Source organism: Eulemur rufifrons, chromosome 2 (assembly GCF_041146395.1).
Source record: "Eulemur rufifrons isolate Redbay chromosome 2, OSU_ERuf_1, whole genome shotgun sequence".
NCBI classification, from domain to species: domain Eukaryota; kingdom Metazoa; phylum Chordata; class Mammalia; order Primates; family Lemuridae; genus Eulemur; species Eulemur rufifrons.
In genome coordinates this window covers 41,299,712-41,325,787 of record NC_090984.1, presented here as the reverse complement: position 1 = coordinate 41,325,787, position 26,076 = coordinate 41,299,712, and the positions used below count along the sequence as shown (strand labels likewise).

General features: G+C 46.6%; 1 protein-coding gene across 1 annotated transcript in view; it reads right to left on the bottom strand.

Moving 5' to 3' along the window:
• Window positions 1–26,076, bottom strand: part of MYO5C (myosin VC) — a 79,439-nt gene that overhangs the window by 23,710 nt on the left and 29,653 nt on the right. Inside the window, exons 13-30 of the mRNA XM_069492100.1 lie at window positions 24,600–24,740; window positions 23,015–23,140; window positions 20,719–20,802; window positions 18,950–19,081; window positions 18,427–18,524; window positions 17,449–17,535; window positions 16,854–16,965; window positions 15,850–16,061; window positions 14,159–14,324; window positions 12,765–12,911; window positions 11,192–11,356; window positions 9,846–9,939; window positions 7,073–7,136; window positions 4,784–4,964; window positions 2,336–2,429; window positions 1,992–2,055; window positions 1,826–1,906; window positions 758–938 (exon numbers count right to left, since the gene is read on the bottom strand). Coding sequence (XP_069348201.1) covers window positions 758–938; window positions 1,826–1,906; window positions 1,992–2,055; window positions 2,336–2,429; window positions 4,784–4,964; window positions 7,073–7,136; window positions 9,846–9,939; window positions 11,192–11,356; window positions 12,765–12,911; window positions 14,159–14,324; window positions 15,850–16,061; window positions 16,854–16,965; window positions 17,449–17,535; window positions 18,427–18,524; window positions 18,950–19,081; window positions 20,719–20,802; window positions 23,015–23,140; window positions 24,600–24,740 — 2,229 coding nt within the window. The remainder of the gene's footprint in view (window positions 1–757; window positions 939–1,825; window positions 1,907–1,991; window positions 2,056–2,335; window positions 2,430–4,783; window positions 4,965–7,072; window positions 7,137–9,845; window positions 9,940–11,191; window positions 11,357–12,764; window positions 12,912–14,158; window positions 14,325–15,849; window positions 16,062–16,853; window positions 16,966–17,448; window positions 17,536–18,426; window positions 18,525–18,949; window positions 19,082–20,718; window positions 20,803–23,014; window positions 23,141–24,599; window positions 24,741–26,076) is intronic.

Sequence of the window (26,076 nt, the reverse complement as noted above, 5' to 3'; positions counted from 1 at the left end):
CAGGAGCACGAGGAGGGAGAGGAAGTGGCTGGCATCCTCAGAGGCTGCTGAGACCCTGAGGCTGATGAGGGCTCAAGGAGCCCTCTGAGCTGGCTCCACACAGGCAGACTGAGCCCGTGGTGGGGCCCGAGATGATGGCGCGGCTGAGGGGTGGAAGGGAGGGGAGTGCAGGAAGCATCTCAGACAGTCTTTCATAAGTCTGGCCACTTCCCAAGGAAACGGGTGATGGCCACAGGGGTGTGGAGTTAAGAAAGGGGTGGTTTTTGAGAGAGGAGATTCCTAAAGCATTTCTCCTTGCCAGTAGCCATGAGTAGGAAGAAAGGACAGGACAAATGCAGTGTGTAAGAACAGGCATCGCAGAAGAGCAAGTCCTTGCAAAGGCAAGCTTCAGCTCAGGAGCAGGACTGACCTTCTGACACACTCCCGTCTCAAGAGCCACCCTTCTACCTTAATTTCGGGTCACTTTCCAAGGCATCAGGACAAGATTTAAATATATAGATTAAAAAACACACATACACACACACTCGCAGATTCAGAGAATCTGGACCCACACTGTGGTACACAAACACACTCTCAAATCAAAGTGCTCTCCAGTCTGGGATCATTTTTTGGTTTTATCTTCTGACACAGCTATTTTATTCCTGGAAAAAGTAATTTGTTTCCATGTTTTACTGTCAAGAAACTGAATTTACTCCACTGAAAAAAAGACTGTCTCTAGCATAGTGGCCACGAGCAGGGCCCACGGCTGGGACCGTACCATGTTCTCCGAGGTCAGCCTGGCGACTTCATGGCGGATGCTTTCATTGATGTCATTCTCTTCTCTAAATAGTTTCTGCAGGTGGTTGATTTCTTGACTTAGATGCACCACTTTGAAGTTCAGAGCTTCAATCTCCTTTTCGTAGCAATCCTTCTGAGACTGGAAGTGGCTCTCTAAAACACTGTTACAGGAGGGGTCGAGAAATAAACGACACGGTCTTTACTCTGCTGTGCTGATGACTGTGAGGATGTGCACGTGTGCAGTGAGGAAGACCCACAATTAAAGCCACACGTGAAGTACATAAAATTTACTTACGTACACACATAGTTACAGGCTATAGAATTAGGGATATATAATTATAAAATCCTTCTAGCTACTTAGGCAGCATTATATAGGGTCAACATGCAGCTAATAGTAAAGATAATTTATTTTAGAAGTTATTAAAATGACATTTTTATTCTCTTAATATTAACAGTTTAAAAATATGTTCTTCCTGAGGCTACCATTGTGGGTACATGTCATTAGACATTTGTCAAAATCCATAGAACGTACAGCAAGAGTGAACCCTAACGTAGACTCTGGGCTTTGGGTGTTAATGATGCGCGGCGTGGGTTCAGCGGCCGTAGCAAGTGTGCCATTGTGGTGCGGGACGGTGGGGGCAGGCTGTGCATGGCTGGTGACTGGGGCATATGGGGACTGTCCATATTTTCTGCTCAATTTTGCTGTGAACCTAACACTGCTGTAAAAAGTAAAGTTTACTAATTTAAAGAAATGCAGCAAATCCCTTAAATTTAAATATTTCTTTGTATCTATAACAACATTGACTAACTTATTTGATATAAGCTTTGTAACCAGGCTTTGTAACCAGGCAGTTTATCCCATGAAGAGATTGCTCTTCATTACTAAACTAATTACTTAATTCTCAGAGAAATATTTCTAGTGGCTATTTGATCATTCTACTGTAAGGGACTTGCTTCATGTACCAAACCTATGTAAGACAAACTTTTGACTTTCCAGTAGTCTATTATCTCTGAAAAAGACAAAAGAACCCCAAGGAGAATTTCCAACCGTGTTGCTTTCTTTAGTCCTTCATAAGCAAACCAAAGTTCTCCGTCCTCATTTAAATGTTCCAAGTCTTCTGTAGAGAGCCTAGAAAATAAGGAGGATAAGAGAATCTATCATCATTCCCATGTTTTACATGTTTTTAAATGTTTGATAATGCAAAAACAATTACCTGCTTCTTACATCTTCAATGTCATAGCTTTCAAGAAGTTGTCTGGTGATCTCTGACATCTTTTCTGAAAGGAAAGGCAGCGTTGTATAAATCGCATCTGTGCGTGATTTCTCTTCTCCCATTCCCTCTCTAGGGCCCAGTTTTCTAGCTTCACAGAGTTCAACCAGTCACCTCAGCAACCTTCCAGCCACTCAATCGACTAGCTATCCCACCCACCAACTAACCAGTTTACCACATATCCAACCAAACTCATGCCAGTCAAAGAGCGTGTTTCCTTAGCGGTGACACATCTATGATAAAGTCAGTCTGCACCCCATGGACCAAGTGGCTCATATTTTTGTTACCTCTCATCTCCCGTTTTTGTGATTGTACATGTTTTTCCACGTCTATCTTCTGCGCCTGAAGTAGCTCTATTTCCTTTTCGAACTCTGAGATTGTCTGAATCAGGTGAAGAAAAAACAGTGATTAAGCTCTACACGAGGCAAAGAGAACACTCTCAGAGTACTACGCATCCTCACTGCAGTCTCCTGGCTAAAACCTTGTTAAGCCATCACTGCCCACGCAACTTGGCCTTGAGGCATGTTTAACTACTCAAAATGCTGTGACTTATTCCCAGACCTACTTGGTTGTATTGGCAGAATTAGCTTCCCTATTATACAAAGGAAAAAAACAAATACTCGCTACAGCCTGGGGGTGGAGTGGGGTGGAGGGGAAAGCTGAGAGAGGTAAAATCACAGGGGCTAAAATTCTCTTTTAATGGGTAAAAAAATCTTGGGCACAAGGATGTGGGCAAAGTTGCCACCTTCCTAATTGTGGGTTTTGGCATCAGCGAGGCTTAGATGTGGAGCAGGGTAAAGACAGGTGAGTGCAGGAGGTCTGGGAGTTAGTTGGCCACAGGGGAGGAGGAGGAGGCCTGGGCAGCTTGGGTTGTGGGGAAGAGGCTGTATTCTGCCTTTATTCACCTTGTGCACTCGGCTTGAGTAATGATCACAGGTTTGTGCTTTTGTAGCTAAGGGAGAAATAAAGACTTTTAGGGACAGCAGAAGTGAATAACTCCTCCCTGATATTTTCTCAGGGAGGGGTTACCTTGAGTATTTAAGGGCTACAGCTCCTATTTCCACAGAGGTAAGAAGGGGGTCAAACTGACATTTACTGAGCACTTTATATAGATGCCCTAATCCTCCTAACAGACCTACAAGGTGAGTAGAGTGACTGTTTACAGATTAGGAAATGAAACCACATGTAACTGAAGGTTAAATGATATGTTCATGGTCACATGCCAGGTTTGAGGGGAACCTAGGACTATTCGGTCCTGAAGCCCTGCTCTTCATTGTAATGTTTCAGTACATGTTCCACGTCAGACTTGTATTTATTAATACTTATGCTTTTTAGACTGATTATAACACATATAACTTGATAATGATGGGTTATTGTCTCTGAAAACCAGACTAATCTTAACATACCACAGGGGAGAGTTTGACCGAGTCTTAGCTACCAAAGAGGAAGTGAGCGACATCTACTGGTGCCTCACTCTAAGCGCAGACTCATGATTTCCTGAATTTAAGCTACAGACTGTAGCCAGATGACGAGTCCCACAGATTGACATTAGTCTCATGTGGCTGCTAAGAATGAAGCAGTCACAGGAATATGTGCTGAAAGTAACGCTTCTGGATCACGTGGTCTTACTTCCTTTCAAACCACAGAAGACCAGGGTCCAGAGAAGATGGACAGCTCAGCTGTGGAAGTCAAAGGCTACCCAGACACGATTCTGAAAGCTCTTCTAAACCACCCATGGCTACTCCATGACAATGACAGAGAACAGCGGTGTAATATTACAAATATGCTACTAATATGTGTTTCACATATTTAGTGGAAGCTTAAAAACTTTCTCATTTTGCAATGAAATGTTTTGCATTTAAGAACATAGGGACACACAGGTTTAAGTTCTCTGGTAGGCAGAAAAACTACTTAAGCCTTGACTGTCCAAGCATGGATCATTGCTTTATTTTATTTTCTTTTTCTCAAGAGTTTTTATTAAATCTCCCCAAAATATTTATATATTTTTATGATAAATAAAGATAAAAACTAGTATTTTTGTTTATGATTAAACAATTTTAAAAATTCTATGTGATTTTTGTTTCTCAGCTTTTAAAAGATTTTCTTTTTAAATTTTTATTATAAATTGATAAATTATAGTTGTGTATATTTATGGGATATAAAGTAATGTTATGATTTATGAATACAATGTGGAATCATTAAATCAAGTTAGTTAACCTGTCCATCACCTCAAATACTTGTCATTTTGTATGGTGAGAACATTTAAAATTTATTCTCTTAGCAATTTTGAAATGTACAATACACTATTATTAACTGTATTCACTGTGCTGTGCAATTGATCATTGCTTTTGAAAATTTTCTGATAGTCTAAATGGAAAATTCTGATAATAAAGTAATTTAATTTAAATCCAGGTATCTATAGATTTATAACACGATGGATTATATAACAAGGGTTCACTTCAATTTCTAATTTAATTTGGAAGTATTCTCTAGGGCGACATATTTAAAAACTTTTACATAAATGCAATTTCAAAAAAGTTAGAAAGCTGACTTTTAAAATAGGGAATATAATTATTGCTAAATTGAAGGCAGCCTGGAGGTTCATACTTGGAAGAACTGAAGGATCAGGCTCCTTTTGCCTTTGGCTGTCTGATCCCAGGGACACGGAACTGCTCTCTCTCCGCAGGTCACTGACCTGACCAGAGGGCGGGGTGCACAGTGACAGGTGGCTCTACCTTGGCCTGCTGGCTCAGTCGGGCCACTTCCCCCTTCAAGCCGGCAGAGGTGATGTGCTCCTCCTCCACCTGATGCTGGAGTTGCATTTTCTCATCCCTGAGAGCTTTAATTTCTTCTTTTAAAGACTGGATCTGCTTCTCATAGTCTTGTGTTTTCAGTTCAAAACTTTTTTCAAGAAGTCTAGGCAGCAAAAGAAAAAATAATTAATTTAGGATTGTCTCTACAGTCTTTGAATTAGAACATCATTTTGAAAGTGACAAGAGGAGACTCTAGAGAGGAAGAGACAAAGTAATCAGGACGCATTGTGACAGTTCCAGTAGACAGTGGCCTTATTTTTAGCAGCCTGTTTCCTGTCCCCTTAGGTTAAAAGCAACTTCTGACACCTTCTGATCTGAGGAGGTGATTGTGCGCAGGGACCACTGGATAGGGAGGCTGAACTTTAAAGGCACACTGGTTGTTGGGGCGCTGTATTCCCAAGGCCACCCCTTGAGTTCCATGCAGTCTCCTGGAGGAGCCAATTTCCTTCAGCGAAGACCTTGGCATGTTCTGCCAAGTCCTGGACACTTCCCAGTTCCAAGGATCCTGCAGGGGCTTGGTTGGGTCCTACGGAAGCTAATAGAGCCATCCAATATGTCCAGGGATCTAGTCCTTCAAAGATTCTAGGAAACTACAGCAAGTCCACACGCCCAAAAGTCCATGGAAACCCAATTCCCTGTGAGAGGGTCACTCAATTAAATATGTGATACTTAACTAAGGAAATAACCGAAGAGAGAGCCACCACCTGCTCAAGCCCAGCACAGCTCACAGGGGACCTGTCAGAACTGAAGCAGTCCCAGGAACTTGAGGAGTATATTAGATCATTCTACTTGCTGGGCTGTCATCTCAGGTCATTTTATGACTTGCTTTTATAGCACAAAGAGAAAAACTCCCAGGAAGAGAGCCACTTCCCAATACATTTGTTTGATTTCTTTTTATAGATATTAACAAACTTTTGAACTTTGTTTTCAGGTTTTTAAAAAAAACTGCAATGCTCCCAAGAATCTGCTAAAATGGAGAAGAAATCTGCAGCTGGGAATCTTATGTAAAAAGAACCTTAGCCCTGCAACCTGAACTGGCCAGGAGTGTGCCCATAGACAGCAGGCATCTTGGTGCCTCTCGAGGGTTGTGACAGGGGCCAGGACTTCCCCAGTTGGCTGGCCAGGGGCCAGACGGAGCTACAGATGGGAGTTAATGAGGACACAGTCTAAGGGCTTACAGAGGGCGAAGAGTTTCACTGCTTTCGTGGGCCTGCCTAGCCCTGACCCAGTTAGGACTGCAAAGGGCTCAAAGTGACTTGGCTTCAGCCTGGCTTTCCAAGCCGCTGTTTGAAATGATCACCCCCAAGCGGCCCCAGCACATGGAGAGATGCCAAGAGCTGAGCTCCTCTCCTGGAGTTAAGATTGCACTGAAAATTATATTTTTCTGGGTAAATTAGAGATATATAAAAACTGATGTGAGATCGTGAAACACTTTATACATTTGTTAACTCTTGAAGTTTTTCAGTGCTATTCCTTCCCCGAACTCTTTGGAATCCTGTCTCCTCACCCAGACCCAGGCTCTCCTGCTAACTGCACGGGGAGGTCGTGTACCCTACTGCCCCAGGCAATCCTGAGCCTTCTAGTCCCCGAAAGAGACATGCCAAGAATATTCCATCTCTCCGCACCGCCTCACCATGCATCCTGACTTTGAGATCTAAAAACCTTTGGGTTGACTTCTTAATAAAAGAGGAGTCCTGACTGGAATCTTTAGAGACGAACAAAGGGTTTGATATTGAGATAGGAAAGGTACAAGGTCACAGGGACCTGCCTTAATTTTCTGCGAGGTGGGTTACACACCTTATCTTCTGGGACAAAAGTCAAGCTAACAGGTACAACAGGTGGGGGAAGGGAGGGAGACTTACTTCCTAAGCAATAATCTTAATTCTTGGACTTGATGGAAGTTGAAGGGGGTGGTAGTCTGAATTTCTCACTGTCTTAACAATAAAAAGGAAGTAAAAAAAAAAAATACAGTAAGGAACTCCTGGTGATCGGACTGTGCCCACCAGCAGCAGCACCGCGGACTCCGGAACCCGCGCGGTGTCTGAAAGTGCGTGCTGGGGGACTTGGCGCTCACAAATCTCAAAGTTTCTCACTTAAAAATATTCACGCCTGCTCTCCTGTATCTGTGATCTGCTATCTGCAAGCTGAGAAGCAAAATATAAAACAGAGAGAGAAGGAAGAGGTGGCTTGAAGGCAAACCAGATTTCATACATCCTTTGTCGTTCTTCCTTTTGCACATCATCAAAGAGCTGCTTGGTGAGGTCGTCCATTTTTTCTGTGAAAAGAGAATTCTCTTTGAAATACGCCTGCCAAACCCGTGCCTTGATTGTTTCATGTCAGCTAAGAAAGTGAGAAGACGGACAATCGCGGTTTATTTGTTACCAACAGGACTTACAGTGAGAATGTCATTTTTTATAAACTAGAAATATAGATGAAAGGATTTCAAAATAATAATTCTCACAAATTTGTCATGTTGGAACCTATGAATAAACAGTTCCATTTATGGTACTTTTGTTAGTCTGAATGCCATTTGTTTTATTAAAATAGATATATTGGCTTTGAGACAATAACTATTAAAGAGAAACCGTTTGGGAAGAAAACGATCAGTTCATGATAGGGCTTCTCGATCTTGGCGCTATGGACACTTTGGGCTGGGTAATTCTTTGTTGTGGAGAGGGGGCTGCCCTGCATATTGTAGGATTTTGAGCAGCTTCCTGGCTTCTACCCTCTGGAAGCCAGCAGCACCTCTGCTCTAGCTGTGACAACCAAAAATGTCCCTAGACATTGCCAAATGTCTAGGGGCGGGGGGCGGGGGTGAGGGGGGAGAGGGAGGGCAGCAAAACCACCCCAGTTGAGAACCACACATCCGTGAATAATCGAGAAAATAACAAAATCTCTGTCTTCATCTGGGGAAGAGGAACTACAAAGAAAGGCAGCTTAAATACAAGAGTCTCAAACGCAAAGTCTGCAGGTCAATGGGGCACCTGACAACGAGGAAGCGACCATTAGGGCTCAGGATGTTCCACGGCTATGACAAACCCGTGTTCCCAACGTGCACATGCGCCACAGGGGCCCATCCAAATGGCAGATGGGTGGTGCAGCCCCTCAAACCGTGACGTCCCCATCTGCACGTGGCTGATGTCTCATCCTTGAGCTCTGCCTCACCTCTGAGCCCCTCTCCAGACGGGGGCCTAGGGTGAGCTGTCAATAGCAATTCTCCAAATTACTTTTTTTTTTTTTTTTTTAAAAAAAGAAAGCAAGTAGTTTAATAATAGTTTGTCTAATGCTGTGCCAAATGTTCCTGAATCAAAATGACTGCTGAATGTTGAAAGGCAGCCATAAAATACTGGAGAAAATGCTTAAGCTTTAATTTAGAAGCCAGCATATTTGATAGAACTTCAATTTTCAATTAACCAGAAGTATTGGCTTCAATTCTTATCATCTTGCCCCATTTGCAAATGGACTAAAGAAGCTGCTCGAACTTTCTTCCCAAGAGCAATGGGATTATGTTCATGTTAATCTCAACAGGGGGAAATACCACCTGATGACATTCCTGGGTCACAGGTCCCGAGGACAGGAAAAGGACAGTGCTGTTCATAAAATGCTGTTTGCCACGTGGGAGCGAGACCCACGGGATAAGCCGTTTGCTAAGTGTCGCCTTTGAAAGTTTTCATGGACTTTTTAGAAGGGATATAAAATCACCTACCCCAACATGTTAATACTGTCAAATATGTAATTTTCAGATTACATTTCTGGGAATTTAAATGTTCCAGTGGGAAATTCCACTTGAAGTTAGGGGGAAAAACACCCAAAACAACCACCCAAGAGGTGTGTATTGTAATAGAAAGGGTGGAGGTGGGGGAGCCCTTCCCTAACTCAGGTTCAAGGTGTGCTCCCAGACCCCTGACCCCTTCTGTTCGTCCCTGACACTTAGAGGGCTCGGGTGCCCACAGCATCAGTCCCATAGTAACTGGGAGGACACGCCCTGCTCCTTGTCGGCATTTGGATGGCCCTCCTGCCCCTCCAGCTTAGACTCGTCACCAACACGTGCTTCTCACTCTGCCCTGAACGCCCAGGGCTCTGTGCCCCTCCGGGGCCTGTCATATCTGCCACCTGCAGGGCCTGGTGTGTAGGGGATCCCAGGCCTGAACCCTGGTGCCCCTGCTGTCCCCACGTTGCAGCTCAAGGAAAAGATCCCCAGACATGATCATCAAGTGTAGTGACGTAAACTGTCTAGTCACCAGGCTCGTGTTCCTGTTGCCATTTCTGGGATTTGGCCAGTGTTCTCAATCCAGATCTGAGCTGGAATCGAGCTAGGCTAAGGACAGAGCCAGGCAGAGGCAGCTGCTCCACACCCCTGAAGGAAAGTGAAACCCACTGGTTCCAGGGTCTGCCCTTCATTCGGGGCGGGACAGCGGCAGAGGACATGGGCGCCACTCAGACTAAGTAACTCTGAGAGATCTGAAATTGGTGAGCAACAAACATTACTGCAGCATTACCCTGACTATGCATCAGGATCACCACAAAGGTTTTTAAAACGTACAGATGCCTGAACCTCCCCTGCCACACCAATACCCAGACACACCCAGACACACCCATGCACACGTATGCACACACACGCACACACACACGCACACACTCTTCCTGATGCAAAAGCTCCAAGCTCACAGTGCAGCTATTTCTACTTTGCAAAGGGCCCAGGAGGTTCTGCGGCACAGACAGCGATTGCTGTGCTGTCTGACAGAAGATGGAAACGAAACAGACGAATCCGTAAGGTAAAGTTACCGCAATTTAAAATAGTTATTCCCTGTGGGGCAAATATTTTCTCATTGCCCTGGGTATACACTGGGTATACACTGTGTATACACTGGGTATACACATAGAATCAGGGAGACCCCTGATTCTAAGACTGGTCACGCCGATACGGTGTGCCGAACGGCCAGAGCAGTGCACGTCCAGGTTTCCCAGCCAGCTCGAGTTTTACCTTTCAGCTCCTCAGTCTTCTGCTGAAGCTTCAGCTGTGCCTGCTCTTTCTGTGTCTCCAGTTCTGAATTGTGCTTCTGAAGCTTCGCCAGTTTCTAGCAAAGGGAAGGGGGGAAAACCTTTTTTGAAAACCTCCTTTCAAATTTGTCACCATTGCCTCCCTTGGCGAAAAGCAGTATATTTTAAATTAGGGGTTTTATTTCCGCTCAGCTCCTGTTCACAGGCACCAGCCAGCACCAGCCCAAGACGCTGCAATGAGCTTCACGTGCAGGGGCTCAATGTGACTTCAGAGCGGACGCTATTCCCAACCTGGCCCAGCAGTGGCTGAAACCGAGGAGAAAGGACCAAATCCAAGGTCTCCTCAAGGTCAAAGAAATGCCTCTATCCTTTTCTTGAGCTTCTCTATAGCCAGAGGAATTTATTTTATGCTTAACATGCTATAATTACTTAATTTATGACATAAAGCATGTGCTCTGAGATTGTGATGGCGCAGGAAGGGCGTGCGAACACACGAATTTCTATTATTTTAGTTTCTCTTGGTAAAGTGCCTGCTGGGCTGGCAGTGGGGCCCGTGGTGCTGACGGTTGGTGACTGGCAGTGCCGGTAATGGCCGCAGCAGCAGTGTTGGTGCACCTGAGCACCAGGGCATGGGGGGTGCTGGGACTTTGGAAAGTGCAGGAGGGTGGATGGTAAAAAAGACATCTTCAAACATGCTGGCTCATGCTTTGCTGGGCCTTGTGATAGGCATCTGGCTAAGTGACTTCACCTGACACTTTTACCCTCACAACAACTCTGTCAGTCCCTTTTTATTCCCATCTTACATACGAGGAGACTAAAGTTCAGAGAGGGTAAGCCACTTGGCCAAGGCTGCCCAGCCGGACAGCAGCAAAGACACATTTGGAGTCTAGGACGTCCGGTTTTTACATCTACTGCTCTTTTCACCACACCACAGAGATGAAAACCTTCCCTGAGCTCTGCATCTCTGTTCAAGGAAGATGTCTGTAGGGCACAGACTTGATGGACAAGTGACAGGGGACTAAGGTCACCCTACAAGAGAGGGAAGCAGCCAGCCAGGGGTCCTGCTTGGGCCTTTCATCACTTTGCAAAAGTTGGAAGAAAGAGAAAACCTATGTTGCACTTCTCTAAGCGTGAACCTCCTCCTCCTTGCCTGGACTGTAGTCCTCCCACCTCCCTTCCCCTATAAGGCAGGCTCCCTTTGGGCACAGAAGTCGACAGCAACATCTGCTTTGCTCTGCAGAAATCCGTGGCACAGGAGAAGCTTGCAATGCCCGTCTGTTCCAGGGAAGGAGTCACGTGCATGGCCACATCCGCGAGCCAGCAGCTGACCTCTTCCATAGCACCCCGGTATCGCCTCCCCTTCTCCTCGTAATTCTGCCTGTGGGCGGCTGCTCTTTCCAGCTCTGCCTCCAGCTTCTGGATCTTCTCCACATCACCGGCACGAAGAGCAGCCAGGCTGGTCAGCTTCTCTACCAGCCCGTGGTTCTCTTTGTTCTAGAGAAAAGAAAATCCAGACGGTTAGAGGTTCATCCAAAATAAAGATGTTTCTCATCGTGATTTACTTCTCACGACCTTTAACACGGCATCTATCCGTGGTGTGTTTACACCGACCGCATGTGTCACTGTGCTGGCATTGATGAGCGTCTTCACCACAGTGACACTGGTGTGGCAGGTCTTGTCAGGTCATTGTCTTCCCGAGCTGGTGGCTCTTCAGTGTTGGACCTGTCCAATTCCAGAGCTCCGGGACAGCCCTGGGGTTATGGGCTGAATTGCGTCCACCCGAAATTCCTATGTTGAGGTCCTCACTCCTGTACCTCTTCAGGGCCTCTAAAGAGGCAATTAAGGTAAAATGAGGCCGTTAGGGTGAGCCTTAATCCCATATGATTGGTGTCCTTATAAGAAGAGGAGATTAGGCAGAGAGGGAAGACTGTGTGAAGACACAAGGATAAGATGGCCAGCTACAGGCCAAGGACAGAGGCCTCAGAAGAAACCAACTCTGCCAATACCTTGGTTTGGGACTTCCAGCCTCTGGCACTGTGAGACAAGAAATGTCTGTTTTTTCTGCCACCCAGTCTGCAGTACTTGGTTATGGCAGCCCTAGCAGACTGACGCACCCAGGACGGAGCTCAGGCAGTGTGGGGACTCCACCAGGCATTGCTCCCGGTGGGCCATGGCCATTTTTAAGTGCTGTTCTGTGCAAGCTGTATAACATGCAGACCTGTTACACAACAGCATAATGACAAGAAACTGCCACAAAACCTCAAGGGTATTTGTTCACATCTATTCATTAAGGACCGCTACGGTATAGCTTAGGGTAAGTTTAAAATTCACCTTAGGAGAATGTCATTATTATTTGAGACAGGCCCAGGAGTGACTTTTATAGATCTGGACACTGCATGTTCCACAGCCCTCCCCACTGTCTAAGAGCACATGGAATTTTGTTTTCCTACCTGTGGGAATGGCATGGGGAATCTTCAGCTATTCCCTGTGGCACCTATGGGCAAATTAGAAAACGGCAGCTTCTCTGAGCTGATATCCTGAGGGAGCATGCTTGGCACATGCAGCGTCTTTGAGCAAGTCAGAAAAAGGCACCCGTGCCTCACGGCAGCACAGCTTCACACAGGCACATGTGTCTCAGCACAGGGAGCCAGGCTGGATTTCGAGATCACTTGCCTTCTCAGGCAGGTGCACTTGTGCAGTGTACAACCTATATAACCACATGCAGCAACCCTTTACAGTGCGCTTCTGTTTCTAGCTCAGGTGGTTAATGTAAAATTATAAATTGAATCTCCATGTTTGAACATGGGCATAAGTCTTTATAGCATAGCTAAGGAACTGATCCAGAACAAAATAAATCCATGTTAGAAAAAGTAGATATAAAAGACGCATCATGAACACTGACCTGATCTTCCAGCTTCTTCTGCAAACGCTGGACCCTGTAAGTAAGCTGAATGTTGAGCACAAATCGTCGGATATTCTGAAATCTGCGTCTGGCCAGCCACGCCCGTGCGTATTTCTGAAGGATCACAGCCTTGTGTTCCTCTAGCATCTTTAAAATAACATTTTGTTTTAGAAATCTTGTTTCTGTTACACAGAAATGTAAACTGGATCTCAGCTGCTTGTCTCACCCATTCCTCCAATGTTGGAAGATGCAACTATCACAGTATACAATATGAATTTCTTATCATCAACCCACAGAGCCCTAGTACACCTAGACTTTTGAAATAATAATCAAATCCTACCTGTAGGAGGCATGTACGAACAGACACTCTCCTACCAGAATCCCATGCTTTCCATGAAGGTTTTATGCAGAAAAACGATCTCAATACTGTCGGTGAAAAATAGCACAAGTCCTGGGAAATCCATGTCCCTAGAAAGCACATTTTTTTTGTGCTTTTTCTGTACCTTTCTTTCTTTCTTTCTTTCTTTCTTTTTTTTTTTTTTTTTGGAGGGGCTGGTTCTTTATTTTAAAAAGACACTTGTCAATATGAGTATTAAAACAGTTACACTGCTGGTTTCTCTTTCTCCCAGTCAGCCCCAGAAAGACCCCATCAGAAGAGAGCACCATTTAAGCCAATACGCCGCAGGATGTACACCCAACGGACCTAACAGAAACCTCACCAAAAAGTGGGGATTGAGCAGGAAAAGAAACTTTAAAAGATCAGCACACTGCCAGCCCACAGACTGTAGAGAGCTCTCACAGCCAGACGGGCTCACAGCCGGACGGACTGGCCACTCCAAACCCATAGAAACAAAGTTTCAAAATAACATAAAAGTGAAAAAGCGTTGTACATAACCCATGCAGGACTTCTCCAGCACTGCCTGGTACAACGCACGACGAGATGGCACTTTCGGAGACAGCAGCTCCAGACCCAGAGAGGGGTAATGATGAGCTCCATATGGCTAACCCAGTGGCAAAAACATAATTTTCTCTCTTTTCAAAGAGGTGGGACAGCGATTAAGTGGTCACCTCAACATAAGGGGCACACGATTGGTTTCGTGAGCAGATGGGAAAGGGGCAGAGTAGGACAAAAATTTGGTGTCAGATTACCTGGGTCACTATGGATGAAAAGAATAAAAATAAAGTTTGTCCAAAGATACTTTAAAGCTAAAAACCTGAACAGCATGCTTTTGGATTTTTGGGTGAACTCCCCCTGGAATCACGTTTCTGGCTGGGCTGGTGCTCTGCACGGACCACTGAGGTTTCCCATGGTGGAGTCGTTCCTGGGCCCTGTTTGGGTCTCAGTGAGGCAGGCCCATCCCTCCTCCCCCTCCGCACGGAGAGCTTTGCCGTACCTTCCGATAGGCCCTCCTCGCCAGGAGTCCGCGGGTGTAGGCCTGGATGGTGATGGTGGCCACGCGGATCAGCTGGTACAGGCTGCGCACAAGATACCCGCGGCAGTGCTTCTGGATGACTATGGCTGCCCACGCCTCCTTCAAGGCCGTTGCGGTAATAGCTTTCCTTGTTAAAAACAAGGAAGATTGGATCTGTTATCCGCAGAGCATCGACTTCATCACAGGACTGCAAGCTCGGTGGCGCCTGTCCAGTAAGGAATGCTCTAACGTTTTGCATCTAAGTGGTGTATTCTAATGCCTGCTCCGTCGGTTACCTCTGCTCTCTACCCTGCTCTGAATGTGGATCCGTTCCGGGCCCTGAGGGATCACGCGGGAACTTTCATGCTCCTTCTACTCGGGCCGATCGATCCCCGTCCACTCACGCACCCAGAGAGACTGTGACGATGACATTGTGCATGGCCTTGCACTAGCTCACTCATCCCACAGTAAGAAATCACACTGGAGGCTCTCGACCAGGCGTTGGAAAACTGAGGCCCGAGGGCCAAGTCCGGCTACCCCCTGTCATTGCCAGGTTTTACAGGAACACACCTGTCCCTGTTATTTACATACTGCCCATGGTGCTTTCACACTATAGTACAGACTTGAACAGCTACGACAGAGACTTAAGGCTCCCAGATCCTAAGTAGTTATTAGCTGGCTCTTTACGGAAGAAGTTTGCCAACCCCTGTCTACAAGACTAGAGGTGAAGACCACGTTCTTGCCTTCGGAGTTTATGATCTCCTGTAGCAGTCGAACTTATAAATGGCCAAGAAAGAGGAAAAATAAAATAACCACTGACGAGATCTGTAAGTGAGAGTACAGGGAAAGGAATAGCCCTTCCGCCTGGGGAGAGCCGACAAACGAGCCAGCCTTGCTGGGAAGGAGGTCCCCGTCACGGTGAAGGCTGGAGACGGCATTGCAGGCCGAGGGGCGGCGTGCGTGAAGGCACAGGGGCCTGGCAGTGCCCGAGACAGTCAAGGAGGGAGAATTTGTCTTGAATCGCCAGAATACAGGATGCGTGGAAGGAAATTAATAATCGATGAGGTTGGAAAAACAGATGGGGACCATTTGTTATTTAAAAAAATGTATTTCTTGAGCAGGCGTTAAGTGACAGCCCCCTTGCTAGGTCTAGGTTTGGAGACAATGGGGACCAGACGACAGGGTCCCTGCCTCACGGAGCTTCTGTTCCCTGAGTGCACCCAGGCCACCGAGGGCCTTGACCACGTCAGGGACTGAACGCTGCTCTGCAGGAAACGGGGGCCTGGACAGCAACTAAAGGCAGAGCAGGGCCATGGCTCAGTCAGGCCGTGACGTGGGACGAGGGGACAGAGGCGGCAGGTGGAGCGCTGCACTGTCAGAGCGTAAGGCAGGCGATGACACGGGCCTGACCAGGGCAGGAGCGGCCGGAATGAGAGAGACGGACGGGAAGGAAGCGGGGCCAGACTCCCTCCCTCAGGGCCCTGCTCATCAGTCTGCCACACGGCCTCCAGGCAGAGTGCGCAGGACCTGCCCCGAGGGACACACCCTTCCCGCCTCACGAGTCACACACATGCCGTGTTGCAGGAAAAGGCCTCTCGTCCCTGACAGGTCCTCCCTCGCAGATGCTCAGCGCAATAAGCCCTAAATGCGACGTTGCCTCGATTCCAACCCACCTCACGGTCTGCTGGCCCCGGAAGTACTGCTGGATTGTCACCGCAGCTCGTCTCTCTCGCAGGAATGTTCTCCTCTGGAGCCAGCCACGGACGTGCTTCTGTATCATGATACAACTCTGCCTCAGTTTATCCAACCGGAGCTTCTCTAGATAAGCCACTTGTCCTGCTCTGAAGAAAATTTTGGTTTTACCAAACTGGTACTGATTAGAATCCTGGAAGAGAAAAACAATACAATCAGGATTAAAACCTCTCAGAGTATCTGGGAAAGACTTTTAAAGACTCAAAGATGCCAAAAGCATTATTTTGACGTATCTTTTCTTTGACATAAAGCAGAAAAATTCTGTTCGTGATCTAGAAATGTATACTCTGAGTGGCTTATTTAAAGCCACCTTGGAGGAAGGAAAGGAACCTGGGGGGCGGAATCCTCAGGGGGCGGGGGGGGGGGGTGCGCTCCCAGCGGTTCTCAGCGGGCGGCTGGAGAACTTCAGCTGCTCTCACGCGGCTTCCACACAGGAGTGGAAGAACCTGGGAAGTGTGGTTTTCTGTCTTCGTTTTGGGTTCTCCTGCCATCCCCTCTGCTGGACATCACAACTCCCCGTCTCCTTCCATCACAGCTCATTGCTGCCACAGTAATCCCCATCCGCGCTGAGCACCACATCTGGGGCCCACTTGGCTCGGCCACCGGCTCCGCTGACCACGTCCCATAAGCCAGGCCCGAGGGAGAGGGGATGGGACTGTGAGTGAACAACGCAGGACAGGAGGATACTGGGGGAGGCTGGGACTGGAATCTGGGTCCCCAGAGGGGACTCCTGCTGTCAGGAGATCACGGGCCCCAGTGAGCGCGCCTGCCCAGGTCCCCCTCGAATGCAAACGCTGGGGCACACTCTTCTTCTCAGGCATTCGTGATGCTGTGGTCCCGAGACTCGGAGGCACAGGTGCAGAAACACGCTTGAGAGATGGGCTTCTCGGAATGAGCCCCTGTTCCAGGGGGGAGGAAGGCTGACCTGAATGAGCCTGTGCAAAACCACCTTGCATATCTCCTTTTTGTCGCTGAGGGACAGCTCCTGCTTGGTCATGAGGATGCCGTAGCGACTGTAGAACTCGATGTATGTCCACCTGGAAAATCAAGGTGGGACTGAGCCAGGTGTGTCTGGGGACCCCACTGCCTTACCTGCCACTGTAGTCGTGGGGGTGCGGGGTGGGGTCTGTCCTGACAGTGATGGCACTGACCTTCGGTCCCCTCCCCGGGGCCCCACCAACACCATCTGAGCACACCTGTCTGCTCCCTGGACTGTTTTCGCTGACGCTCTGCCCAGCAATCACCCTCTTCCTCCCCCTCAGCGATCTTTCCCGGCAGACTGGGGAGGCAGTAGGACCCTCACCAGCAGCTGCAGTAGGGTGACGGGGTGATGGTGGCAGCCTCTGTCTCTCACATAGCCCATTTCTCACCTTCTGGCCTTCCCACAGTGGGAAAAATCTTGGGGGCACCGTACGAAGCCAAAAGCATGTGATATAAACTACAGCAGCTGCATCCCTGGTTCTTTGCGCAGCCCTGAAGTTAGACATTTTTTTCTCCCAAAACAGGGACTGACAGCGTACCTGGAAGGGTAGCTCTGTGCACCAATGCGAATCGTTTCTAAAACACCACAGGCTCGCAGCTGCTGAACAATTCTTTTGGAGTCAAACCTTAAGGAAGACGATTTGATAATGTGCTAAGGTACCATAGTTGCTAAATATGCCCACAGGCAGGTATAGCAGACCGCCTGGACTGCGAACCCCTGGCCAGCAGGATCAACCCTGTGATCCCCGCACCGGGCACATGGCAGATCCTTAACGAATGTCTGTGGAATGTCCAAGGAAAATGGCACCTCTGTGAAACAGTGCAGAGAGCGGCAGTGGGATGTGGAGACAGGAGCGTGTGTCCCCGATGGAGGTGGCAGGGAATGGCCTTTGGGTGGAGCTTCAGATGACAGCCAGGTGGAAAGAAATTGCAAGCTTACCTGGCCTAGGCACCCATTTGATGGTTGAATTTCCTTTATAAAACACCCAACAGGGGGTCCTCTGGCTTAGGTCTGACACTTCTGGTGACCCACAGACACATCTGCCACCTCCACAGACAGCTCATCCCCTGTAGGTACCTCTTCTGGCTCTAGTGAGCTGAGAGGGACTCTCCACACCGCACACTTGTGGGTTTCAGGTCTCCTCCCTAGGACCTCGAGAACAAGCCTAATGACTCATGCCAAGTGTGAGGACAAATCGTCTCATTCTCTGTGGCCTTTCTTCACACACAAATTCTTCTTATAATCAAGTAGAAATTTCTGGCTGTCTCAGTTGCATGAGCTTTAGCTGTAGACCATTCTTTCAAATCTAGTCCCTTTGTTTAGCCCTGCAGATGAGGTAGCTTAGCCAGGGGGCTGTGCCAACGTTCTATTTAAAGGACAGTGCTGTTTTGAATCATTAAAAAACCCAGAAACTGAGTTTTGACAAAGTTCACGACAATTATAAGCAAAGTCCCCAACATCGTGACAGAACCTGCTTCCCCAGCGGTTTCACTCTCTGTTTCGTAACAGCACTTACTCGAAGGGTAATTTCTCATCATTTGGCTTGATGCATCGGACGTAGTGGGGTGTGGTAGCGTTGAGGGTCTCCATGAGCAAGTAGAGAGAGCTGCGGAACTAGAAACAAGGCCAGAGAACAAATGTCGCTCTGAAATAATTTACTGGCTAGATCAAGGTAGAAAGAAGTCCAACCTTGCTAAGCTACTCAGTAAGAAGAAAAGTTAACCTCATGTATAAACATATGAAAGTATTTGCTCCATCGCTGTGGTTTTTTAGCGTGTCCTACTGTTCTGGATGGAACATTGCTCTGTCCGATACTCTCAAATAGCAGAGAACTTAGTCAATCAACTTATTGTGCAAAGGTGTGGTTTGCTTAGGTATGTGCTGCCTTCTAGCTCATGGTGTGATGAGGATGACCTTTCTGCATCTGTGTGTACATCAGATTTGAAGAGGCCCAGGCCTGGGCGGTGGGTCCTCCGAGTGCCTGGTTCCCCGCCTGGCCCTGCCTCTGCTCCCCTTCCTTGCAGACACCTTTTCAGTACCTTGCTCCCAACTGTGGTCCGGAAATGCTTGCTGTTTGGCTTGATGACTTGCTTTGCAGATTTTACAGTGATCATTGCACTGAAAGGAGAAGGAACCGGATTTTCTTGAAAAAAGCTGGCACAGAGATGAAACTGGAAGGAACAGAGAGGATGTCAATGCCCAAAAGCGACTGCCCACAGTCCTCACTGGTGCAAACCAAATAAACAGTCATAACAATCCGTCTAAATGAGTAGGAGGTAAAGTAACAATCTCAGCCAATATCTACAGCCAAATCTCAATTATTCACTAGGGATGGCCCATGGCTTCTTTCCCAGGAATGGGAACAGAGAGAAAAACTGTGAGTGTCTGTATGTGGGCATCGCTCTAAGTGTCAGAAAAGTAGAAACATCTTCTATTCCCACCTCCTGCCTTGGCTAATACTGCGTCTCCACCGGAATCTCCCTCCTATCCCACATTCTCATCCCTGCAGATCCAAACCCTCCGCATGAATCAAGGTTCTGTTAAAATGTTTTCCAGCCCCACTCCCTTGGCAATGAAGAAATTAATCCCAACTTCTTGGAACTGTCTTCATGTTTTATTCGCATTTCTTCTAAGACACTTTTTATTTGCTGTCTTGCATCAGTTATTTCTTTAGATGTGTTATCTTTCCTCAAAGTGAACCTGACATTTTGTTCTTTTAAACCAGACACTGATAACGTCCTTCGAGGCAGAGCCCTGCAGAATGCAGCCTTGTATGCCCCCGGGGAACGAATGAATCAGAGATTCCGTGAGCATGTGCGCTCAGTGGAGAGACCCATCTGTTTCGGCAAGATCTGCCTTCACCTTCCAGACTGGACCTCAGGATAAGCTTGGGGCTGAGTACATAACTGGTAAATTAAGTGAACTAATTTTATACACAAGAAGTAGGCCATTTCGACATTGAATGCTCTATCCATAGATCGGTTTTAATAACTGAATTTGTCACCGCCTGCGATTTATTTATGATTATTAGTGTAAGTGCCCATGCTCAATTTGGGAAATTGACAAAAAACCTGAACATCAATAAAGGACTGGGATCTTTTAAAAGAGAGAAAATAAATATGATACCCAAATCATCACAAAAATGAAGGTCAATGTACAAAAAAATTAGGTTTTTTAAATTAAATAAGGTGGAAAAGAAAAAGCCATAAGTCATTCTTTTGGTGACAGTGTTCATTGTAAAGAACTGTGGATTCAAGGACCTTACACATCCAAAGCAGCTCACCTTTCCCTATGTCCCTCAGTCTCCATCTTGTTTTGGTTTTCCTGGAGAACTTACCACTACCTAATACTGCTTGTTTACGTGTTTAAGGTATGTTACTTTTTCTAGAATGTGAGCTCCACGAGGGAAGGAACCTTTTAGCCTTGTTCACTGATATATCCCCAAAACTCAAGACAGTGCCTGGTGTATGGTAGGTGCTATGTAAATATGTGTGAATGAATGAATAAAATGTGAATTGTGATTCTTCAATGGTTGCATTAGCTGTCCTTCCTCTCTGTCATCTGCCATTTGATGTCTGATTTAGCATATAGTGGAGGTTTACAGTGCTTTCAGATGCTAGAAACATATTCTAGTCCAATTCCAAAATGGTTATTTTTTTGTATCTATGAGGTATACCTCACCACCGCCCAGTCAGCCCACACGCACACGCACACACACACTCTTACTTCTTAGTCTTTTTGACACACACCCAGATCCAGGTCAATTACATAATGAATAATGGTAACGACCCCTCAGGACTTTACATACCTTGCTTGCTCTCAGGACCTCAACCAGCATGTCATAGACAGTGTCTCTGTTCTTCTCAAGGAAACCTTCGCATTTATACTCTACCTGTACAGAGAAAGGAACTAATTATTCCCAAAGAGACCAAAGCAGGCAGCATCGAAGCACAAGTTTCATTCTTTTTTAAGGAAGATTAATAAAGAGGCTATAAAGGCAATCTTACAAAAAGAGATTCGGTTTCTGTTTGTCCCAGCAGCCCAAATACATACATAAGCTTGGAAAGCTGGGAATGCGTCCTCTGCCACAGAGCCGGGCCTCCCGCTGCCTGCTGGCGGCTCCACACTCACCTGTGAACTCCCTCCGGCCACAGGCGACCAGTCATTCCCTGCAGTGTGTGCAGTTCATACAAGCAGACCCGGCTTAGGGCCCCCTTGGCTTTTGAAGCCAACAGGAGGAAGAAAAAGCTTAGTGGTGTTCATTGAGTTCAAACAAAAGTTTTCCTAAATCAGCATTAATATGGTAGAAAAGAAAGAAAAAACTGGCCAGCTGACCCACCAAGCTTTTGAGGGCCACCAAGTCCTCAGCATCAGGGTTAGAGTGAACATTTGCACTGCCTGAACTTGGCTCAGAAACACTCTCCACGCTGCCCTTTCTGATTAGTAAGGCTTCCTGAATCCCTCAAACAATGACATATCCAGCGTGGCTGCTTAAACATTCCAAACCCCCATCACGTAAGCCTCTGGGTTGTATATTTTAATATGTGGTATATATTTTTCATAAATTAAAAAATATATTAAAAATTAATTTTAAAAAATTGACAATGAGCAAACAGGCTTTTGGGGGGTGTTAGAATCTGGAGGCAGAGAGGGTCCCCTGGGCATGGCCTCTGCTTTGTCCCCCTGGGTGAGGAAGTGTCCTTGTTAGTTGGCCAAGAACCAGGAACGCTTTTATAAACACTTCCTTGTGAACCTAGTATGTGGGTTATTGTACAAATTCTCCCAGAATGGTGGTGTGAGCCACTGGTATAAACAGGCAAAGGTAGGAAATATAGAGCCTTTCTGGTCCAGGGAGACCATTTGTGGGGACAGTGTCTGTCATAGGTAGCTGGGTGCCTCTGTTGGGGACTCTGGGATCAGGGAAAGATGCACTGAGTTGCTGCCATGCTTTCAATATGATTTTATTTCCTTGGCTAATGAGATTGAGAACCTAATCTAGCCCTAGAGTCTGTGTGGTTTCTTCCCACCAGTCCACAGCCCACCCACAATGCCATGCAGGTCTTTTAAGGAGGACTTCTCGGAAATGGCAGGTGAAAGACTCAAATGTACCAAAACTATGTGCTATAAAAAGAGACTCTTGAAGTAAATCCCTTTGTGTTTTTTTTTGGAGTCTGGTCTTTTTTTAACCTTTCCCCATGGGAACAGAATCCTGAAATTATAAAGGACAACTAGAAAATATAAGTTGACATATCATCATTCATTTCACAGGCATCTTTTCAGGAACCTATCTGTAAAACTGGAAGCACTAAAATCCTACCATATTTAACATAACTCCGCTAGCACACAATGGTGATTACAGCTTTCCAGGTCACTGTCCCCCCACCTCCCCTTCAGTCACTCAGGAATGACCAGCTCTGACTTGCAGCACCAGCCTCTGTGACAGACACAGACAAACACAAGCCATGCCCGTGACCACCAGGCACTGGGCCAGGCCACCAGGACAACAACGCCCCACCCCAGGAAACCGGAGGAGGTGGGAGTTCCCTTAAAGGAAGAAGAACAAATGAGATGTGTATTCAGGGCAAGTGGGTATGGTGGTTTTTTTCCCTTCTACTTTCTAAGCTTTCCATAATGTGATTTTAAAAATAATTTTTCTTTTTATAAAAGTAACATTTGTTTAGTAAAAAAAATAGGTTATATAAAGAAAATAAATATCACCTAGAAAACCCATCATCTTGAGTTAAACTATGTTGCCATTGTAATAAATATATTCCAGTTTGATAAAAAAAAACCCTCAAAAAAGATACAGCTTTCATCACAGGAAACAATTATGCTGTCTGATGTTTACAACTTCACACAGAAAATAGATTGCTAAGAGGTTAATAAATTCAAAAGCAGAAATGAGATCTATTAACAACACACTTATCTTCAAAGTCGTACAGTTGAAACTCATATTTTGTCATAAAAACAAATTAAGAATTGTTAAACACACACAGGTCTCCTTCATCAAAGCTCCGTGCGAAGCGTGGCTTGAATCCCACCAGAACGATCTGGCTGCCTACTCCTGGAAACTGCTCCGTTCCGGGCAGACAGCACTCACGTACCTTATCAGCAAAGTGCTGGATGATAAAGGATGTATTTGACATTCTAGGTTTTTCAAACAAAGAGTTCTTGTTGACAAAATTATTATATAGCTTTTGAAGCCAGTTTTCATCCGTTCCATGAGGTAACTGGAAAATAAAAATAAACCAAATAACAAGTAAGAAAACTAGAGTTTAATGGAGGCAAGGAAAAGCACTGATTCTGAGAAATCAAGATGATCTGGCACCTTAGACTGAACTGCTCTAGATTCAAGGCCCTCCCCACCCCTTTTAAAAAGCAACTTTAGGCATTAATCTGTCTTTGATCTTAATCTTTAGTTTAATTTTAAAAAATATTAACTGACAAATAATTATACATATTTATAGGATATTTGGGATGGTATTTCAATGGGCATATCAATGTCCTTTTAGAAGAACAAAACATTTTAAACTAAAAGGAAATGCAAATTTTATTTGTTCCTAAAAAAGTCTAAAGGTTCAGTGAAAAATAGCATGGGCTCCATCACACGAACACAACCTTTATTTGCAGTTGAATGGGAAAAGACTGGCACCCACGGGTCGTCCTCTCTGCCCACTCCCCTCAGGAAAATAGAGTTTCTTTTGTTTTACTGCCTAAGTAACTCACTTCTTGAACTAAGCTAGTTGAAAAACTTGTTCTTGATACTGGTGATTTTGAGTCCATCAGTTAAATCCAGGCCAAATTCAGTGATTCCAACACACCATTGTGTCTAAACAACTCCCGGTCACCTAGGAGATGCCTGTGTAGAGTGAGTACAAGTATTGCCTAGATGCTACCTTGGCCTCTGCACCCTTCCCCCAGCAGATCATTCTAGAAGGCTACGCCTGATGCCTGCACTTTAATCTTACGTTCCTGTGGGGGCTGAAGCACAGGTGGTACCAGAGAGGACAATCTGTGAAGAGAACCATGGGCTTGAGAATTCTAGGGAGAAAATGCCAGTAAGTTCTCACCATTATAATCATTATTATTATACAAATAAATCTTTGGGAAAGAAACAAATTCCATGTTTGAGCATCAGAATACACCCTTTAAGCCAAAAACATTAATATACTCTCCTGGGAGTTATTTGTTCCTGTGACCCCATGAGGGAAACTTCAAAGCTTCCCAGAAGGAAGTAATAAATAGTAAGGAAACGCCTGTGGACCTCTTCTCTTGAATCACATGAGGTTGACTTTTCAGCTACACCTCCTAATTGACTCACAAGAATCAGGATGTAAAAGAAAAACTTGATTCTTGTTAGTCATTAACAACTGGAGTGGAGTCACTTGCTGTTTCCAAGCTTATTTCTACATACACCTCACTTGGGACAACCTCAAAGGCCACCTTGCTGGGTGTCTGTCACCTAAGAGGCGTGCATGCTACCCAAGGGTGGCACCTACCTGCCGGGGGTGGGAGGTTCACCTGGAGCTCTGGGGTTCCTGTTATGGACTTCTGTCCTGCATTAATACCCAACCAACTGGATAACACATCAAGGATTTACAAGCACATTTTTAAAAAAAATCACTTTGCAAAATGCTCATCTATTAATACTCAGAAGTTGAAAAGAAAACCATTATTTTTTAAAGTTACCAAGCATTCTTCATCCAGTAACTCCAAAATGCCCATTTTTGCTTCAATCAGGTCAATAACTGGTTGATTATCATAAAAATCGATCAGAGTCCAAGGGATATCTTCCTTCATATATTCTTCTTGTTCAAGTTTAAAGACATGCTAGGAATCCAACGTTAACACAGAAAGTAAAACAATATTAAACTGTGCTTCCAAAGAGCAGGACGTAGGCATTTGGAAAACGTAGATAAATGGTTGATTCTTCATGCGAGTATAAACAGGAAGAGCCTGAAGTACAGGTAACCCCCCTTCCCCCGGGGGATCAGTTCCTAATGGGAGTGTAGCTGCCGTCTTCCCACCTGGTCTGAGTGGTCCCCACCTCCTAAGCCTGGGGCCAGCCTGTGTCACCACCAGCACCGCGTGGCACTCAGTGTGATCCCGGAGCCCCTGCCTGCTTGTGGCTATCGGAGGACAGATCTGCCCCTCTGGCCCTGCGCGGCCCGGCTGGGTGGGCGCCGCCGGAGGGAGCTGGCGGTGGGGCCAGCGGGAGACGCCCACCGCTTGGAGATCTTTGTTCACTGCTCGGTGGGGCTGTAAGGCTAACGGGGAGGCCAGGCTCGCCCCGGAGGATGAAGGGACGTTTGCCTGCAGGTGGTGGGTGGGCGAGGGGCAGCAAGGAGAGAAGCCTCCCGTGGGGGAATCCCAGTGGGAACAGCACGGAGGCCGTAGGGCAGGTTGAGACGCCCCTAACGCAGACTGGAAAGTACGGTAGTGGTGGGAGGCGATGGGACGGCAGTGGCAGAAAGAGATCACCCAAGAGAATTCAGGGCCTGTGGCCTTTTCCTGGGGCAGTGAGGACCCACTGAGGGGCCAGTGGTGGGTGGGGGGTGTCAGAGGAGACCTGGGGGGTGGCTCGGAAGAGGGCAAGACTGCAGGCAGAACCAGCCCCATGCTCCGGTGGCTGGGACTCGCGGAGGGAGATGAGGAGGAGGGATGACTGTTAGGCCCGGGACACGGGGTCCGTGGCACTGGCTAACCACAAAAAGCATCGCGGGGTTAGGAAAGCAGGCCAAGTGGGAACGGTGGCGCGCTCGCCTCTCAGCCGGCCACTGTGAGCTCCGTGGGGCGCCCCCGCCAGGGCAGAGCCAGCAGCAGCCACAACAGCGGCTGGAGGCGGGGGAGTCTCCCCTCGCTGAGGCTTTCTGCGCTGACAGTTAAAGGTGTTGCCCTTCCTAGGAGGACCCGCACATTGACAGATGACTCAGAAAAAGAAGAAGAGCAGGAGAGGAAAGAAAAAGAGAAAAATGAAAAAATGGAATTGCAGCCTCTGATGTGCGGTTTTCGGCAGGGTGTCTGGCATTGTCCTAGGGTGGGTGTGTCATCGAGGAGTGGCAGGGCCATGGCGTAGGGGCGAGGGTAGGGTCTACAGAGAGTCTGACTTCGGGTGAGTTACGCTGGATATGTACTGGGAATAAACTTCAGCTGAGGTTGTACATGC